Raw genomic sequence first — 19,507 nt, 5'->3', positions numbered from 1 at the left:
TAATTTTTGTATTTTTAGTAGAGACGGGGTTTCACCATGTTGGCCAGGCTGGTCTCGAACTCCTGATCTTTTATGAACACGGTAAATTAAATAATAAACATTCTGATTATACCATCCTAGATTCCGAAAATAAACACATGTGCTGAGCATGTTCATTTATTTATTTATTTTTATATAAACACAATGAGATTTAGTTTGCAAATATCTTATTAAAGACTTTTTGAATCTATATTCATTAGTGATACTGACCTATAAATTCTCTATTGCCTTTGATTTAGGTATCACAGTAGTAGTAATCTCAAAATGATACAGGAAGTTTTCCTTCTTTTTCTGTAGAATGGAGTGCATGAGATTGGGATTATCTGACCCCTGAACATATGAAAGCACCCATAAAGCCACTGCTGGCCTGGATCAGAGTTTCTCAACCATGGGCACCACTGACATTTTGAGCCAGATAATTCTTCGCTGTGAGGGGCTGTCCTGTGCACTGTAGGATGTTGAACAGCGTTCTTGCCCTCCACCCAGTAGATACCAGTAGCACCTCCATTCCCAGTTGTGACAAACAGAAGTGTCTCTTGACATTTCTGGATGTCTCCAGGAAAGGGAGAGGGTGCAAAGTCACCTCTGATCGTGAACTACTGTCTTGGATTAACATCTTTAATGGTCATAAACCATTCATGGCAAGTTATTCCAGTAAACTATGCACTTCATCCAAGTCTTCAAATTTATGGGCATACAATTGTAAATAATAGTCTCATTTCCTAAATTGTCTCAGATTACTAATTATACTCCTCATTTCACTTCTAATTACCTTTCACTCATTTCTTTTCTTTTTCAATCAATCTTACCAGACTTAAGCCCATTTATTAGTCTTAAAATAAACAGCTTTTAGTTTTGTTGATTTCTTATATCTTTTTATCTTTCATTTATTTGTATTCTTCAATGTATTGTTTCTTTTCTTCTATTTATCTTGCATTTACTGTTTTTGCTGTTTCTTATCTTCTTGTTTTAGACAGTTTTGTTTATCAACTTTCAATTTCTCATTGTAAGCTCTAAATATTGTTTAATATTTAATATAAATTTTATCCTTGAACTATTCAGAAATGTGTTGCTTAATTTCCCAACATGTATTATGATATGTAGAGGTATTTTAGCTATATTTTATTTCAAATTATTATTGTACTGTGGTCAGAGAACATTGTAAAATACACATTCTTAGGAATATGATGAGAATTTTTTTGCATATGATGGAAGCAGTCACCTTTTACAAATATTCCATAATGTGCAAACATCCTTATTGGATGCATGGGTCTACATTGAGCCACTGGATCAGTGTTCTTTAAACCAAAGGGTGACAACTCACTAATAACACATAAAATGAATTTGGTAGGATGTGACCAGCACTTTTTTTAAATGAAAAAGGATAGAAATCATCAAAGTGAATTTTTTTTCACATTTTAACAACTCTGAAATCAAGTATTAATAGCTCACAGAATGACTAGCATAGCACATAGTTCAATAGCAGCAATTTTTTATTTTCTAGTACAAAAAAATCATGTAGCATATTATAATCAAAAGTGTTGTAGAGTGGCCAGGCGCGGTGGGTCACACCTGTAATCCCAGTACTTTGGAAAGCCAAGGTGGGTGGGCCACCTGAGGTAAGGAGCTCGAGACTAGCCTGGACAACATGGTGAAACACTGTCTCTACTAAAAATACAAAAATTAACCAGGTGTGGTGTCAGGTGACTGTAATCTCATCTACTTGGGAGGCTGAGGCAGGAGAATTGTTTGAACCCGGGAGGCAGAGGTTGCAGTGAGCCGAGATCACGCCACTGCACTCCAGCCTGGGTGACAAGAACAAAACTGTGTCTCAAAAATAAATAAATAAACAAAGTAAAAAATGAAAAGACAAAACCATTAGTTAAAAAAAAAAAATGGAAGAGACCTCTCCAGGAAACTAGATGAACGCAGATGCATGGTGCGTAGGGATGATCCACATGGTCTAACCGGCAGTTGGAAGCACAGATCTGGAGCTCAGACGACGTACTAAACATGTTGTTTTGGTCCTCCAAAGTAAATTCAAAACAAATTAAAAAGTTAAATTTAAAAAGGAAAACCATAAAAATTAGAAAGAAATCAGAGTGAATTTTAAAAAAAAGAAAATGGAAAAGGCAACAAAAACAATTTTTAGAAGCTAGAAAGCATATGGGCAAGTGGTAATTGATTTAACAGACTCTAGAAAGCAAACTCCTAACACAGCAGTGTGAAAGCAAAAAGGCAACCCAATTTACACCTCAGGACACCCAATAAAGCAGAAATTGGTAGCACAGTATAATAAAGAGAAGACTGGCAATAGGGAGGTTTGTTCAAAGCCTGTGTAAAAAGGAGTTCTCCAGGATCCCTCCCCAGCTCTGCCCAGAAGGGCAATACCCACTCATCCCCAACTCTCCTATTGGATGATTGGAGGATTTTTCTCTGGAGAAGGTGCAACGGTGTCTTCTTTGAGGAATACCAAACTCAGCCAAAGATGGGGAAACCAAACTCAAAGAGGCTAAATAAAGAATTTCAGGCTGGGCACAGTGACTTGCACCTGTAATCCCCGCACTTTGGGAGGCTGAGGTGGGCATATTACTTGAAGTCAGGAGTTCAGGAGTTCAAGACCAGCCTGGCCAACATGGTGAAACTCCATCTCTACTAAAAATATAAAAATCAGCCAAGCGTGGTGGCGCGTGCCTGTAATCCCAGCTCCTTGGGAGGCTGAGGCAGGAGAATCACTGAAACCCGGGAGGTGGAGGTTGCAGATAGCTGAGATCCGCCACTGCACTCCAGGCTGGGGGACAAGAGCAAAACTCTATCTCAAAAAAAAAAAAAAAGAATTTCAAACAGAAGACTGAAATCTCCATCCTCATCCCCAACTCAGCTCCCAAAATTCAGGCAGTCAGGAGTTCACCTTCAAAGCAGAGGCTCAGAGAAACCACCTCAGGGAACCCTGGGCAGCCCAGAAAGAAGGATCTGAAAGTTTAAAACTGGAATCCACCAACAAAACAGTCCAACATGTCACCCTACAGCGAACACTGCCCACATGCTAGGAGCTCAGGGCAGCCTTTTAATGACCTATTTTTAACAAGAACAAACTATCTAGGACCACACTCATAGGATTCCTCCCCTAACATGAATGATAAATCCAAAGCAACAGGGTAAAGAAGCACCTGGAGGAAGACAATGCAAGAAATGGAAAAGTACTTTTTAACCATCAAAAATATTTTCAGAAAGATAACTGCTATTAAAAAGCTCCAAGGTAGGGAGCAGTGGCTCACAGCTGCCATCCCAGCAGTTTGGGAGGCTGAAGTGGGCAGATTGCTTGAGCCCAGGACTTCAAGACCAGCCTGGGCAACAAGGTAAAACCACGTCTCTACAAAAAATCCCAAAATTAGCCAGGCGCGGTGGCACGCCCCTGTAGTCCCAGCTACTTAGAAGGCTGACGTGGGAGGATCACCTGAGCCTGGAAGGTCGAGGCTGCAGTGAGCTGTGATTGTGCCACTGCACTCCAGCCTGGGTGACAGAGAGCAACCCTGTCCAAAAAATAAAAATAAAAAATAAAAAATAAAAAATTTAATTTTCAAAAAAGATCCATGAAACAAGAGTTGGATAATTTTTTAAAGAAATACACTCGGATAATTTTTTAACTTGATAATGGAAATGAAAAGCTCAATAGAAAAGTAGGAATATAAAGGTGATTAAATTTCCCAGGAAGTAGAACAAAAAAGACAAAGAAATACGAAGTAGGGTGTGTATGGATAAAACAGCCCCCACCACAGCAGGTCCCATGCAAAAGTGTAAGTTTCAGAAGATCTTAGGACTTTCATAGCCACACTACAAATGACAATAAAATGAAGCAAAGTCTTCAGAACTCTTAAGGAACATTATTTCCTACTGAGAATTTTCTATCCAGCTATCAATCCAGTGTCAGGATATACTAAAGACCTTTCAGGCATTACATGGCTTGAAAGCTACACCTCCAGTGCGACCTTACCTAGGGAGCTAGGAGTAGATGTATTCACCCTAAAAGGGAGTAAACCAGAGAAGAGAAAAACATGGTATCCTGGAAACATGGGTTCCAACAGAAGAGAAAAAATCAAGGAAATCTCAAAAAAGGTTGGGAAGGAAGATTCTGAGCTGCAGCTTTGCACCAGTTGAAATGGGCAACCAGCACCGGTTACAAGAGGTCAGGTGCTCTAAGAGAGGTTTCTTCAAGAAGAAACTGATAGAATTACCTCTGCATCCGAAAATATCACAGAGAAGCTGAGCTTAGAAAAGAAATGCTGAATGAAAGTTTAATAAGAAATAAATTCATAGAAAAGTAAACATAGGAATAAACAAAACAGACATGAAATCCAGAAAAAATAAAAAATTGTGCAAGAAAGAAGTCATCATACTTCACCCTACGGCTCTAGGAGGAGGATTTACATAGTCATAATAATGAAAACCGTAACTATGATACAAGGATGGAAATGCAGGAAGTCAGTCTGCTTGCGTGGGGCCAGGAGGATAAAAGAGTAAATTATTTCCTTCCATTTGGGGAAGTTAACAAATAATGCCTAAACTTGAAAAACAAATTAAGAATTAGCATTGGAACCCTGTTATTTACACAAGCAAATACAAGAACTAACTACAAGAGGTGAAGAGGTTGCTGGGAGGACAATGAGGGGGAAATAGAGAGGAGAGAGGGATGGAGAATGGGGGCTGCTGTCATTCTTAACGTTCTTATAACTACATCCATGTTAGAGAGTAAAAAAGAAAAAAAAATTGAAAATGTCTTTATTTGGTTATTCTCCAGCTGCTCTTTTCAGCATTTGTGTATTTGATTCCTTTCTCATTTTCTACTCATATTAAACACACTTATTTTACAGATTTTGTCAGCTACTTCTGTCATCTAGAGTTTCAGGTCTAATCATGCTATCTGTATGACACTCCATCATGGTGGCTCCTCTTCTCGGGAGCTTTCTAGTATTGGATTGTGAGCTCACCTTTGGTGGGGCTGCCTGCATGGGACACCTGCTGGGCCTTAGTCAAAGTTCTTCTGCACCTGCTTCTTTCAGGTGCTCCAGGGCTATTTCCAACCTAGGATCATGTCCATGTTACTATCTCAGCTTGAGGGCCCCCAAGCTAAGTTCAGGGTATACATTCCCAGAATGGATGCCCTGGTGTGTCTCCTAAATTCTCCTCCTGGACCTGGGCACTCATTTCCCCAGCTGCCAGGAATGATGACTGCTGATGGCCGCATCCCTTTCCCAGAACCCCCCTCCGCTGAAGGACGCTGCCTCCCCGTGGTTGTACATGTCCCTGCGGCAGCCCACGCCAAAGACTGGTCTGGCCCCCATGCTTCACCTGGAAGCCATCTCAGCTTCCAGGTCCCTGTGGGACAAGCCTCTAAGGCAAGAACACTGCAGTTCAACCTCCCCTCTGCCAGTCCTGGCTCCCCGCAGGTGTTCTTCCTGACAGCCTCCCTCAGCCCCTCACCCCACTGCCAATAAACCTCCTGGAGAGAAGCTGAGTCTCCGAGTCTATTTCCCAGGGAATCGACCTACAAAAATTCCAAACACAAATGTACATGAGGTCACTCTCATGATTCTGAATTCCAGTGAAGGCTCCCCCATGCTCATCCCCTCCTCAGTCCACACAGAAATACACTGACACAGATGAGCTTTTTATTGTCTCTGGGCTGCTGGAGGTGTTTATTCTGGTCCACACTTTCACTGAAGGTAAAGTCCTTTTAAGGAATTTATTACTAGTTTCCTCTATCCGCCTGGTGCCGGCCAAAGCATTTGTTACTGACTAAATTGTGTGTCCTCAAAATTCAAATGTTGAGGCCGGGTGTGGTGGCTCACGCCTGTAATCCTAGCACTTTGGGAGGCTGAGCGGGGGCAGATCACCTGAGGTAAGGAGTTCGAGACCAGCCCGGTCAACATGGCAAAACCCTGGCTCTACTAAAAATACAAAAACTAGCCAGGCTTGGTGGCATGTGCCTGTAATTCCAGCTACTCAGGAGGCTGAGGCAGGAGAATTGCTTGAACCTGGGAGGCGGAGGTTACAGTGAGCTGAGATCATGCCACTGCACTCCAGCCCGGGCGACAGAGCAAGACTCCGTCTCAAAAAAAAAAAAGAATTCAAACGTTGATGCCCTAACCCCCAGTACCTCAAAATGCAGTTGTACTTGGAGATGGGGTCTTTAAAGAGGTAATTAAGTTAAAGTGAGGTCATTAAGGTGGGCCCTAAACCAATATGCCTGGTGTCCTCACAGTAAGAGGAAATGAGGACACAGACACACACAGAGGGACAACCACGCAAAGGCACAGGGAGAAGACGGTGATCTACGAGCCAACCAGAGAGGCCCCAGAAGAAAGCCAACCCTGCTGACACCTTGATCTTGGACTTCCCACATTCGCCAGCGGGAAGGAGGCATGGCCGTCAGACATGGGAGAAGGTGGACAGGGAGTAAGAGTTTCCCCTGCTGGGGTTAGGAGCAGGGGTTCCCTCCCTACCTCTGGCTTCCTCTGTCCCTTCTGTTTCTCAATACTTCCGCATCTCAACCCACAGCACAAGGCACTGGGAAGTCACCTCTTGTCCAAAAGGAGCTACACCAGAAATTCACCCGACAGAGGCAATTCCTACAGGACCAAATTACAGCCCTGGGATATCCACAGACCAGAAAACCCCTTCTCAACCAACTGCTTCACAAATATGATGGGAAAAAGACTGAGAGGTAAGAGGAAAAACCCTGACAAATGTCCCAAAGGGCCCCTGCCAGCAAGGAGCCAAGCAAGAAGGGACAAGGGACCCTGGGCATGAGATGAGCCCACCTGGGGCTCACCGCCCAGCTACCCTGTGTCACCGCCGTGGCTGTGCGACAGGGGCACCTAGTGCTAATGCACCCTGGCCGCGCTTCCAATTAAACGCTGTGTGAAGAAGGCACTGAGAAGGCAGGCAGGGCAGGCAGGCAGCTGCTGAGACCCCTCCCCCACTCCTGCTGGAAACAGCAGCCCACTGTGAGCGGAGACTCAGGGAGATGAGTGCTCCTAACAGCCTCAGGCGAGTCCCTGTCAATAGAAGCCTGGATGCTTCAGTCGGGGGCTGGGGGGATGCTGGGCAGTGCAGTAAGCAGGAGGGGTAAGACAATGAGCTCTTGCATCCCCACCGTTTACAAAGTTGAAGATGCTCTTTTTGTTTCCTTTGTCTGGCATCTCTACCTGCAAATGTACATCCTCAGCCTGCTGCAACCACAGTGCCCAAGCAGGGCAAAACTGACTCCAGTCCAACCAGCGTCTGAGTGTCCACTGTGTTAGCGGCTGAGAACACCGCCTGAAGAAGACGGGCCTGGTGTGGAGGAGTGCACATTAGAGCCAAAAGCAATAACAAGATGATTCAAGTATCGTGCATCGAGTTCCTGATCTATGGGTGTCCATGGGGCTATGGGGGAAGGGAGGCATTCCAATCAGCCTGGAAGGCTTCCCGGAAATGGTGATCTTTCATCTTGATCTTGAGGGATAAGTAAACTTTTGCTAGAAAAAGAAGCATGGAGGTCAGGAACCAAAGGCATCTGAGATGAAGGGAAGAGCAGGTACATGGGTTTGGGGCAAGAAACAGGACACAGCCTGTGGTGCCCGCAAGGAGCCTCTGGGGGCTGCAGCCGGCAGTGCATGGGGATGGGAGGAGGTGAAGCCAGCCAGGAAGAAGGGGACAAGATCATGAGGGACCTCATGGTAAGCAAAGTGGCCTGTCTGAAATACGCTTCCGCACTCCATGTGCTGTCTGAGCTCACAGCACAGAGGGTGACAGGTACAGAATCCCTGATCACATGGCTACAGGGTATGAAGGCAGAATGTAGAGGGAGGGAGAGTTGTCAGGGCAAGGTTCCCAAACCGCTGGTCTGCCTGTTCCTCCGTCCTGGCCTCCACCTCTCAGAAGCAGCCTCCGGGTTTATCGTCCCGAGCACACCCACGGGGAGCACACTATCCCTCAGAACACCGCCAGGATGTGGCTCTCAAACTTCCTGCCCACATCCCCCGGCCCCTGCACCATTGCTTGCTTCAGCGGCGGCAGCCGGACGCTTGGCAGGAAAATATTCCTGCAGATTCTCCACAATCGTTCCACCTCATACGAGGAGGTGGACACAGGAGCTTGTCAAGAGGCCCGGGGCTGCGAAAAGTCCAGCAAGGATTAGATGCCACATCTGACATGAGGAGCGGCCAGAAGTGTATGCAGGCAGCATGCCCGGGCCTGGACATGCATAGAAAATGTCTTGAAGAGCAGTTAAGACACTGGTAACAAAGGTTGCCGGCAGGAGAGAGAGACTTTAGGACAGGACAGAGATTTGGACTGTGCTCCTTTGGTCTCAGGAATTTTTATCTTGTGTACATTCTGCTTTTTTCAGTAAAATAAATACATGACCAGCAAACTACACAAAGGATCATTCCACACGCAGAATGTCGGCTGCACGGTTAAGGTCTTGGGGCACGGAAGTATTTCAGGAGTAGGGGAAACAGGCGAGTTTAGGGACACGGGCAGAAGCGACAAGGGCTTCACAGCCTTCGTGCATGGAGGAGGGCACAAAGGGAAGAACTGTGATGAAGGAAACGGGCAGTGTCATGGATAAAACTGCTCTGCGGGAACGGGCGCCTGCAGTTGGTAAGGCCTCTTTGGGGAGGGGAGTTGTCAGTGAGGAGGCTGCCCTGTGAGATCCGTGAGATGGGCTGCCCAAAGGACGTGGGCTCCAGTCCCAAGGAGAAGAAGTTTGAGGAAAAAAAGGGGGGCAAAAATCAGGGCAGACCAGACCTTTTTTGTTTGTTTGTTTGTTTGTTTGTTTGTTTTTTGAGACAGAGTCTCCCAGGCTGGAGTGCAATGGCGTGATCTCAGCTCACTGCAATGCTGCCTCCCCTGTTCAGGTGATTCTCCTACTTCAGCCTCCCGAGTAGCTGGGATTACAGGCACGCACCACCACACCTGGCAAATTTTTGTATTTTTAGTAGAGACAGGATCTCACCATGGCTGATCTCATGGTGTGGCCAGGCTGGTCTCAAACTCCTGACCTCAAATGATCCACCCGCCTCAGCCTCCCAAAGTGCTGGGATTACAGGCATGAGCCACTGTGCCTGGCCAAGGCCAGACCTTTAAGGCCACTGCAACTACGTCCGTGTTACTCTCAGCACACCAGAAAGTGCCTGAAGAGTCTTATGTCTTTTCCGTCTCCCAGTGTGTCTGTCAGATGAGAGAACACCTAAGAAAGTTCTCAAACATTTTTTGCTGAGTTTACAGAAGAATCATGCAATTTCATTTTATCTCTCAACTATTAGTCTCATAATTTAGAAAGAATAAAAATACATATCTTACCATTTTTAAGGGTTAAGAGTTTACATTAAAATGAAATAAATTATTTTAAAATATCCACATCTAAAAAGAAAATCACTCCTTTCCAAGGTGTTTTTCTAGTTCTTAAATCTACAGCTGCACCTTATTTATTTGTTTATTTATTTATTTATTTACTTTGAGACAGAGTCTTGCTCTGTCGCTCAGGCTGGAGTGCAGTGGCATGATCCTTGCTCACTGCAACCTCCGTCTCCCGGGTTCAAGCGATTCTCCTGCCTCAGCCTCCCGAGTAGCTGGGACTACAGGCACACACCACCACACCAGGCTAATTTTTGTATTTTCTTTTTAGTAGAGACAGGGTTTCACCATACTGGCCAGACTGCTCTCAAACTCCTGACCTCATGATCTGCCCGCCCCGGCCTCCCAAAGTGCTGGGATTACAGGTATGAGCCACTGCTCCTGGTCAGCTGCACCTAGTTTTTGAGTGAGCTTTTTCTGAGAAGATCAGGGTTTGGAGTAGCTGTGTATCTTAGGAAAGGTTTTCCCCTGAGAATGTTTCAAATCTGCCTTCGTTTCCCACAGAACATGCATTGAGTGCCTAAAAATTAACTTGCACTCAAACCTGATAAACAGAGTCAGAATGCATTTTCCTAAATCACTGTGACAAAGATATCAATGATGTCAAAACCCTGAGTTTTGAAACAGAACTTCTGTTCTCTTTCTAGCTTCATTATTAGAACAGACTTTTTTTCACATTTGTTCATAACAGGATTGCCATTTTCCATGCTGCCTACCGATTATAAACAGAATGAATTTTAAAACCAAACTAGAGCTCTCTCTGAAATAGTCAAGATGTATTACCATCTGGTTTTATATCAGCATTTGAACAGATCCAAAATCACTACAGTACCAAGTATCATCAAAAATAGTTCACATTAAAAAATAGTTCACGTCCCTCTCAAAGCATACTCAAGGCACAAACTTCGAAAGTCCACCTAATTTTTCAAACTATCCTAGACATGTGAATGCCAACCATAATTACATATGTGATTTATAACAAATAACTCAGTAATACTGACGTAAGCTAGTTTTATCATCAGATCTTTTAGAAACTACTAACTTGAGAAGACATGGTGTATTGATTACCTGGAAGCGTATAGGAGATGAAGGGTAACAATCTTTAACTTGTAAACCGCAAATAAAATTTTAAGGCTCCCCAACCATCTGAATGGATCTCTCTTCTCAGCCAAGGGTACTCCAGAGTTAACCTGAAAACCTGTTTCCAGCCGTGATGGGAAAGGGGACTCAGAGGACACTCACTGTACCCGCCTCCCTTCTGGAATTCAGGAAAAGCTGACCAGCATTAGCATCAATGCAGATATTAAGTCTGATAAGAAACATTTACAGTCTGTTCTGTCTGAAGTCTGCTATCTGGAGGCTTCATCTGCATGATAAAACTTTGGTCTCCGTAATCCCTTATCAGAATCCAGAGATTCATTTTTATTGATTCCAGGTGTTTCGATAATAACTTAAGTCTTTCAACCAATTGCCAAACAGAACATTTTTTAATCTACCTATAACCTGGAAGTCATCCACTTCCAGTTGTCCTAACTTTCCAGATCAAATCAGTATACGTCTTACAAATATTCATTGATATATCATGTCTCCCTAAAGAGTATAAAAGCAAGCTGCACCCCAACCACCTCAGACACATGTTTTCAGACCTCCTGAGACTGTGTCACAAGCGCGTCCTTAACCTAGGCAAAATAAACTTTCTTAACTGATTGAGACCTGTCTCAGAGACTTTCAGGTTCACAACCTACAATGTACATGTCAGGTAAAAATACGAATCTTTCCAGTTGACCGAGAAAAAGAGGTGTGCCCCCCAACTTGTATCTACCCTCCTCATTTCCAAACTCCAAAGAGCCCACAGCATTTCTTCAGAAGATACTCAGCTAAAAATCAGTAACCATGATTAAATAAATAGAAAATGGCAGCTAAGGAGGTGAAGACAGGAACTCCAGCTGACCCCAGGAGATGTGACTCCAAGACAACTCCCTTAGCAAGACAATGGCCATAGGATGACCCGATTACCCCCCAAAATTGTAATTGTTTATAAAATATATGAGATGTCGGCCTTGTATGTAAATCTTCAGGTAGAATTTATCATTTTCCAAGAAATATTGTCCTTCCACCTAACTAAAAAAAAAAAAAAAAGTTTTAAAAAACCTCTCAGTTCATTTATTTGTCTTGAGTTCTGATTCCATGCAAGGATGGATGATCTTCCTGCCCCAAATTTTTCACCATCCAACAGTAGCAAGAAGCCAAGTCCATAAACACAGTCGCTTTCTCTTCATCATGATTAACACTCCCGCCAACACACGTACATACACACAACACACATGCACACATGCACACACTCCAAAACTTCTCCGCCACACCAAAGCATCATATACAGTAATTCTACAGCAATCCTCTTAAAAATACCAATTGATTCAATTCAGCCATTTCACTGGTTTGGACAGAGGTGCAGGAAGTCAGAGCACTGCGTTTCATCCATCTCTGTTAACTACCTCCTTCCTTGAAGAGTACGACTGGAAGTTTTTGTGACACTTTACAAAAATCTTTATTGCCATTTTTGAAATGTTCCCTTTTTCTTTAGACACTAATTTAAACATAACTTCGAAAGTCAGTTTATATTGCTTAATCTCTATTTATTTCCATTCAAAACTAGGAAAAGAATTTCACAAAAGTCTGGCACCATATAAATGATGCTTTGGAAGAGATTTTAAATACTGCATATTAGAAATACATTTAGGAAACTAAATAGTAAAATCAACAACCCTAACAACACAATCAGAGACCACATCAAGGGTTTAAAAATGAAACACAAACACACACACAAACACTAAAGCTACTCTATAGCTAAAGTGGAGGAAAATACAATTCACCTTCTACATTTTTTGGTTTGACTAAACCAGAACAAACTGTAAGTAACGTGAGAACAAATTGAATGTACTATAGCTAACACAAATCATGATATTATATGCCAATACCAACATTTTATTGGCTAGAAGTTAGAGGATTTAAATTAAATACTTGCTGCAAAGAAGGTGTAAAATCATTTTTAAAAGAAAAAGAAAGAGAAGCCCTTCCCACAAAGCAACCTTCTAGTTCTGTACGCACTATGCAACTGTCTTTCTTTATTAAAAGAAATGAACAACGGTTTTAAGATAACCCAACTGATCAGGTGTAACATGTGAAATCAAAATTTCCTCATAATTTTTGTCTATGATGAGACTTAAGTACAGCAAATGTAATATCACTCTCCTAGAAGAAAGACTTGCCCAATATTTCTTCACATTCAGTCTTCATTCAAACACCCACGTGATAAATCAAAACAGCTTTATCAGGCACATGGACGCGTCTGAGTTACTATTATTCTGTTTGTAAATCGCCTCCCTTCATTCCTTTCCTTTTTCTTTACATATGCAAATTATGGTGTCTGATCCAAAGTCCTCCACCAGCCACCGCAACCAAATTATCCCTTAGGGACATCAATCCAGCTTGTTATTCTTGTTTCAGCTTTTAAAAAGTGGGGGCAAGGGGAAGGAGTAGCTATTTTCAGGAATCAGAATTCCCCTTCATTAGATTTCTGGCTCACTGGTAAAAAATGTTGATACTCGGGAATGCATTGCCCTCCACTTCTAAATGTTTGGCTGTTTTAGAGCCAAGATATGGTACAGTCTTTCCAATATAAATTGCTTCAAGTAATATATGCCTAGTTTTGCAGGGAGCATTTGGTCAAATTGTAATACTCCCTCTTGGGAGCCAACCCCAACTTCCAGCAGCAGATCTAACCTTGCAGAATAGAATTTTCAGCAACACGCACACATAGCTTGTCTTCTAGCAGACATGGGTTTTTTTCTCCTAATCTGAGGGTTGTCACAGGAGACACCTTGTGTGATGCCTATCACTGAGAAAATAGATCTTTCTGTTAGATAAGAAATTTGTCACAAAATGCAGTCTTTTCCCTAGCATCAAAACACACACACACACACACACACACACACACACACAAAAACCACTCGGGTTTCTACCAAGGTTGAGCTGTAACTGACACTGCTTAGGCTTGTGACTCACTGCACAATTCATAAGAATAAATAGCACATGTACATTTCCATAGGCTGCAAAATGTTAGTCAAGAAAACACATGCCATCGGCCTTCCTAACCCCCAAACAGGATTATCTGGCAGAAACTCTTCCACTTCCTTAGTTTTTCTTAATTGCAATACATGGTTTTGTTTCCATGGCCACCGAAAACTTGAGAGAAGACCCTCCCATTACCCTTTCACTAAAATGTGCATGGGATTTTCCTCCAAGCCTTACACAGATACGATCAGGGAAAAGGAGAGGGCTCACTGCAATATTGCACCCATCTTCTTGCATTAGGCTCAAAATAAGAATCTTAAGGATATATATGTGTCACGTGTCAGCCCAGGCTGAAGGCATCCAGCAAGAGTATTTTCACTATTCAGCTAGCAGCCAGCATCTACTTCCGCAAGCCTGCATACTGATGAGAGCCAAGGCTCCCAGTCACTCTCCACCTCATCTTCTTACCAGTCTTTCCTCTGCAGAGGAGAGAAGCTATTTTACTAATTTATAAGTCCTCTGACTATCCAACCATCTAAAAAAATTTACTCATCAATAATAGTCAACTAAAAGCAAAAGCACATCCCACAGGAATTAGAGAATAAAAACAGGCAACAGCAGCACATATTGGCCGACGAGACCCTTGATACTCACTAAAGGCAGCCACCGCGAGGGCCAGGGTGACAATGATGGAGAACCAGGACACCCACAATGCCTTCTTCCTGTAGTTCTGGGCTTCGTGAGGTTTCAGGCGGGTGCTGCTTTCTAGTAAGCCTGACAAAAACAAGGAGAAAGGGAAGTTAGACATTTCCTTACTAAGAAACCCACAGCGAAAGCTGCAATTTCTTACCCAAAGATTGCAAACTAACAGCCCGTGGGCCAAGATGTGTTTTGTTTGGCCCACACTGTGTTTTAACAATTAGAAGATTTCACATGAAAATCAAGCTTTCTGGCACCCCTTGAAAAATCACAGGCTCTGACAATATGGGCCGCGTATTTCTGCAGGGTAAGAGCAGCTGTCCTCTTTCGAAGATCTCCACAGACCCCACCACTCCTTAACATATCACACCAGGCTACTCCTTTGGCCCTGTGTTAAGTTGCTTGGCCTCAGGTAGATGCTGTTCCTGCCCACAAGGCCCTTCTGTTAGGAAAACAGCACAAACCACCCACATTCAGCGGGTCTTCAGGCTCCTCAGCTGTGAGCACTGATTTGCATTGATTCACCAGCACAGTCCCAACTGGTGGACTGGGTTTTGCCCAAAGCAAAGAGTCAGTCTACAAATGACCTCAGTGCTCCCCCAACAATCAGCAGGAGAAGAACCATTTCTCTTTAACCACATCCAGCAAGAGCCTCCAGGCCCAAATTATAAGCCAAGTCTCCTTCCCTCCTTTTTCTGTTCTATAGTATACACATTCTTTTTAGCAAGCACATGTCAAAAAATTCTCAGAATATTAAAGCGGGGCAAACCTACTAAAACTAGAGGTAGCTTCCGAGGTAGGCCATGTATAAGACAAGTTTTATTTTTATCTCCTACGCTTTCAACATGGAGAGTCCTCGACAACAGAAATTCATGACAATTCCCAGGCAATGCCCACAACTGCCTGGGGTCAAAGACTAAAATGTCTTCAGAATGATCTTGATTTATATGTTTATCCTTCTCCTTTGACTATAGATCATATACAGCACCTCTTAGTTGCACAGAGCACCAGATTTTCAGCCATGCATTTACATAAACAGGAGCTTATTACACCGTCTCTGATGAAACAACCCACAACGCAACTTTCAGAGGTTGAGCAGCCTCATCAGAGCAGCTCCAAAGAATGAACAAATTGGTAATGAAAGCTCAGGTGCCAATTTGTAAAATATCACACAGTGTGAGACATACCACACCTACGCATCACGTAGAAGACGCCATCTCATTCATCCAACTGGGTACCACAGTAAGCCTCTGGTTGCCAAAAACTGCATCCTGACCAAAAGTTCAAACCAGGACCCTGCTAAAGCTTTTCAGTTCCATTTATAACCCAGACTCAAGCATCGCTGAACAAGTCCTGAGCGAAACAAGCCAGAATGTCAAGAAGGCTGGTGAGTGAGCCCAGCTCACAGCCTAGAGATTTTTAAATAATTGAAACCTACAGGCTTACATAGAATCAAAGGTAGATGAAATGCAAATGTGAGGCATAAACGCCATCACCATCCCCTCTCTGGAAATCTCCCCAAACCTTCCTTCGTGAGTGGACTTCGATGGAAAAGATAAATACCTTCTCTCTTGTCAAATTCTGCCCAGGTACAAGGAATTTAAATAAAAATATAGCAGGCCCCTTTGTCTATATCTTCCTTGGCTGCCAAAAACCACCCTATTCCAGTTTTCAACTGTACAATCACCAGTTATAGCCGCCCTACCCTAGAACGAGCAGATTCCATGCACCCTTAATAATTTATGTCCCTTTTCCCAAATGATATAAAAATATTCCTTTCATCATGGCCAATTGATTTTCAGGATAAGTGAAGTTATAACATTTAGGTACTGACTCAAATAAGCAGTTTGTTTGCTAGGTATTTTGACAGCAACAATCTCCAGATTGTCATGCACTGAGGTAAAAACAAGGTTCCTTTGAGGACTAGATTTCATGTGCTAAGAGGAATGACAATCATGCCCATTTTCTCTTCAGCCACATAACATTTATTTTTCCATCCAAAGTCAGCTAGTTTCAATAATATAACTGGTCCTGACCACGCATGCGGACCAATCTACATGCTTCACCCACCAGTGAAACAGCACCGCCCTGGAGGAGTTTCAGATGACAGCCCAGGACAGCTGGACTGTCCCACTGAGGTGACATTTGGGACTTCTCAGCATTACGACCAGTACTTCTTCCCCAGATCTGAGCCCGTGTGTGCCTCCTCCGTGAGATTTTTAAAATTAAAAAATAAAATGGAATAAGTACAATGGGAAGACTGTCCAAAAATGGAAGGACTTTCCCATTTCTATTCAACCTTTTCTTATTTTCTGCTGACTTTCCTTTCTCAAAATATAGCCAATCCTAAGAACGGAAAACTGTACTCCTCAAGGGGAAGTGGAGTATGATGATGTATAAAGACTCAGTTCCTAGTGAACGTTTCATACACAGGTACCTCCACACATGTTGGATGCAGGCACACTCACAAGTCACAAAGATGTAGCGAGAATTCCTAATGTTTTCAGGAAGCTGTGCTTTAAAGCTGGAAGAAAGGCAGCCTGAAGAGACAGGACAGTCTAGAGAAGCTACAACAGGCCTCAGATTTGTAGGCAGGGCTGGATCATCCCTACCCATAGTTGGCCCCCATATTTGAATTTCTAAACTCACTCAAATTTCACATATTTGCAATTTTGGCCTGGGAATACTAAGCATAGTACTAATGAGGGACTGATCCTTTATTTATTTTGGAGAGGGGAAAGGTACAAATACATTTGGAGAGGCTGAAGCCATCAGTTATTTCTACACTAGTATGCATTAGTTCCAATTCCTTTCTCCTAAGTTTGTCAAGCTTGAACTCTCTGAAGAAAGGGAAATTTTTGTTAGATGGGGAAGTAGTGGGAAATGCTCACACATATAATTATCTAAGGCTAAGCTGGGCCCTAAGGTTATGGACAGAATGATGGGAAAATACTTGTGGGGAGAAGAATAGGTATTCAAGGGGGATGGGAAGAATGATTAAGATAAACCTGGCCTAATTTTTGTGTTTAGTCCCTAAAGGTCTTAGGCCACAGAGCTCTTGCTCCTTGAACTTTAAGCTCAACCAGATGGCACTGCAGTTACTGACGTTCCGAGCTAGCTAGGTTTCTGAGAACCAGCCTATAACTTCACTTATCCTGAAAATCAATTGGCCATAATGAAAGGAATATTTTTATTTGCTTGTAAGGGGCGAATGCCTCCAAAGTCTCAAAACACTAGATTTTAAAGCAAACCTTTGCAGAGAGTTAGCCGTGGTCTGGAACCACATCCTGAGAGCTCCAAAGGGAGTTAGGACAAAAGAGAATGCCAAATACAGGTGCAGATCCGAGGTACCCCTCAACCCCTCTACAGACAGCCTATAGGTATTTAGGCCTGAAAGAAAGCAAACCAAGCAGGATGCAGAGACACACAGCAGGCAAGTGCTGAGGCTTCCACCTCCCCAGTTCCTCTCACCAGCAGGAAAGAGGTAGCTGCACTCAACCCATTCCCAAAGGATATAAAAATCAATATTGGAAAAATGCAGCCCCATAAGAAAAGAAAATAACACAAAAAACAAACACAAAATCCCACAATAAACCTCCCCAGGTAACGTTCTGGTTTACTTAACAAAAATCACTTATTCACCGCATACTGGTTGCCATCAGGAAGAGGTCAAACAAAAGAATGTCACATTGACGTTCAGCTCTCAATGCCACACAGCACCGGGTTCTTTGGGGAATAGGGTTCATCCTAACAGAGAGGCTGTGTGTGATATGCCACGCTCTCAAACAGTGACAGTTTACAAACAGTCAATGCTTTCATGCTATCACATAATGGAAAATGAAATTCCGTTGACCAGAGAAAAATAACCTTAAGAATGAATTCAGAAGGGCTTTTCACACTTGAACATGAACTACAAAATGATGCTAAATATGAACTCACCCTAGCACTGTTTTCCCTCCTATTATTTTGTGGGGTAGGGAGAAACAGGCCAGCTCTTACAGATGACCTGCAATGCTACAAAAATAAGCTCAACCCAGGCTTCTGTCTTTCTTCAATATGGAATTTTTAAATCCTACAGTATTAGCTGGAGAGGGGCAAAGGTAATGAACACACCCTATAATAAAAGTGAGAGGTTTTGCTCCGTGCTCGTGATGTCCCCTGTCCTCACCTCTTAAATGGAATCTAGTTCTGTGAGAACAGGGGGAGAAACTGCAACAGAGGTGCAGAATTCGTTGCCACTGGAGCAGCTCCAGTTCTCGCTGAGCATCTAGGCGGATTCTCTGGGAACTGCCGTTTCCATGTCATTTTATTTCACATGCTACAGTTTAGAATTTCTAAGGAGAAAGAGATCGTGCATCCGAACACTAAACCGGAATAAAAATGTACAGGAGATACTAAGAATAGGACAAAAACCTGCTAAGTCTAAAATATATAAACCCGCCACAGCCAACAAAATAAGGCTTCCAAGAAAAGGGGGTGGAGGTGCAAAGAGCCGGCTTCCCCTGAAGGGCCTGGCTGCAAGAATCCCGCTTTGGCCACTAAGCGGTTTTAGCAGAACCACAGATTCGTTCTGAGGGGGACAATTTGGATTCGGATTCAGCAAGAAGCAGAAAAGGTGCAGACGCGGCCAAGAACAGGGCTCCCTCTGCAAAGAATCCAAGCCCAAAGGAAACGCGGAAGGGATGGAGGAGAGAGACGCGGGAATGAGCAGGGAGTCTCTCCCGTCCTACGCTGGCGACTCAAGGGGGCATCGGCAGTCGGTGGGAGGCAGAGTGTGGTCTCCCAGCAGAGGCACGTGTGCGGACCTCCAGGCCAGTGTCAGTGGAGGGCGGCTCTGAAGGGTCTGCAGACGCGCCCTCCGGAACCATCAGGTTTCAGTGGCATCTATCCAGATGAGGTTGGTGGCCCAAATCCAAATGTCCCATTCCTCTGCCCCATCATCAGACGACGGGGCAGGGACCCACCGTGACCCGGGTCCGCAGTGAGAGTCGGGGACCGCCCGAGACCAGAGGCTGCCCGAGTCTCGGCTCACTCCCCTCCTTGCGCCCTTCGCCGGGGCGGGCAGCCGGGCGGTCGCCGAGAGACATCTCGCGGCTACACCCGCAAGGGACTTCCCGCAGGGAAGTTCTCCCAGGCAGCCGGCGGGGCCGCAGGGGACTACGGAAAGGAGGATGCAACGAGCCCAGGTCCCTCTGAGCTGAGTAGGGCCCGCAGTGGCCCAGGAGCGCTCGGTTCCGAACGCAAAAAAATGCCTCCCGCAAACTTTTCCCGTGGGCGCCGGAGGGCCTGGAGC

General features: G+C 43.9%; 1 protein-coding gene across 1 annotated transcript in view; it reads right to left on the bottom strand.

Moving 5' to 3' along the window:
- The window catches only part of TMEM163 (transmembrane protein 163), a 277,609-nt gene that overhangs the window by 240,980 nt on the left and 17,122 nt on the right, over window positions 1-19,507 (bottom strand). Inside the window, exon 2 of the mRNA XM_011970294.1 lies at window positions 14,170-14,289. Coding sequence (XP_011825684.1) covers window positions 14,170-14,289 — 120 coding nt within the window. The remainder of the gene's footprint in view (window positions 1-14,169; window positions 14,290-19,507) is intronic.

This window comes from Mandrillus leucophaeus, unplaced genomic scaffold, assembly GCF_000951045.1.
Source record: "Mandrillus leucophaeus isolate KB7577 unplaced genomic scaffold, Mleu.le_1.0 Scaffold94, whole genome shotgun sequence".
Taxonomy (NCBI): Eukaryota; Metazoa; Chordata; class Mammalia; order Primates; family Cercopithecidae; genus Mandrillus; species Mandrillus leucophaeus.
This window is presented reverse-complemented; position numbering and strand designations above follow the sequence as displayed.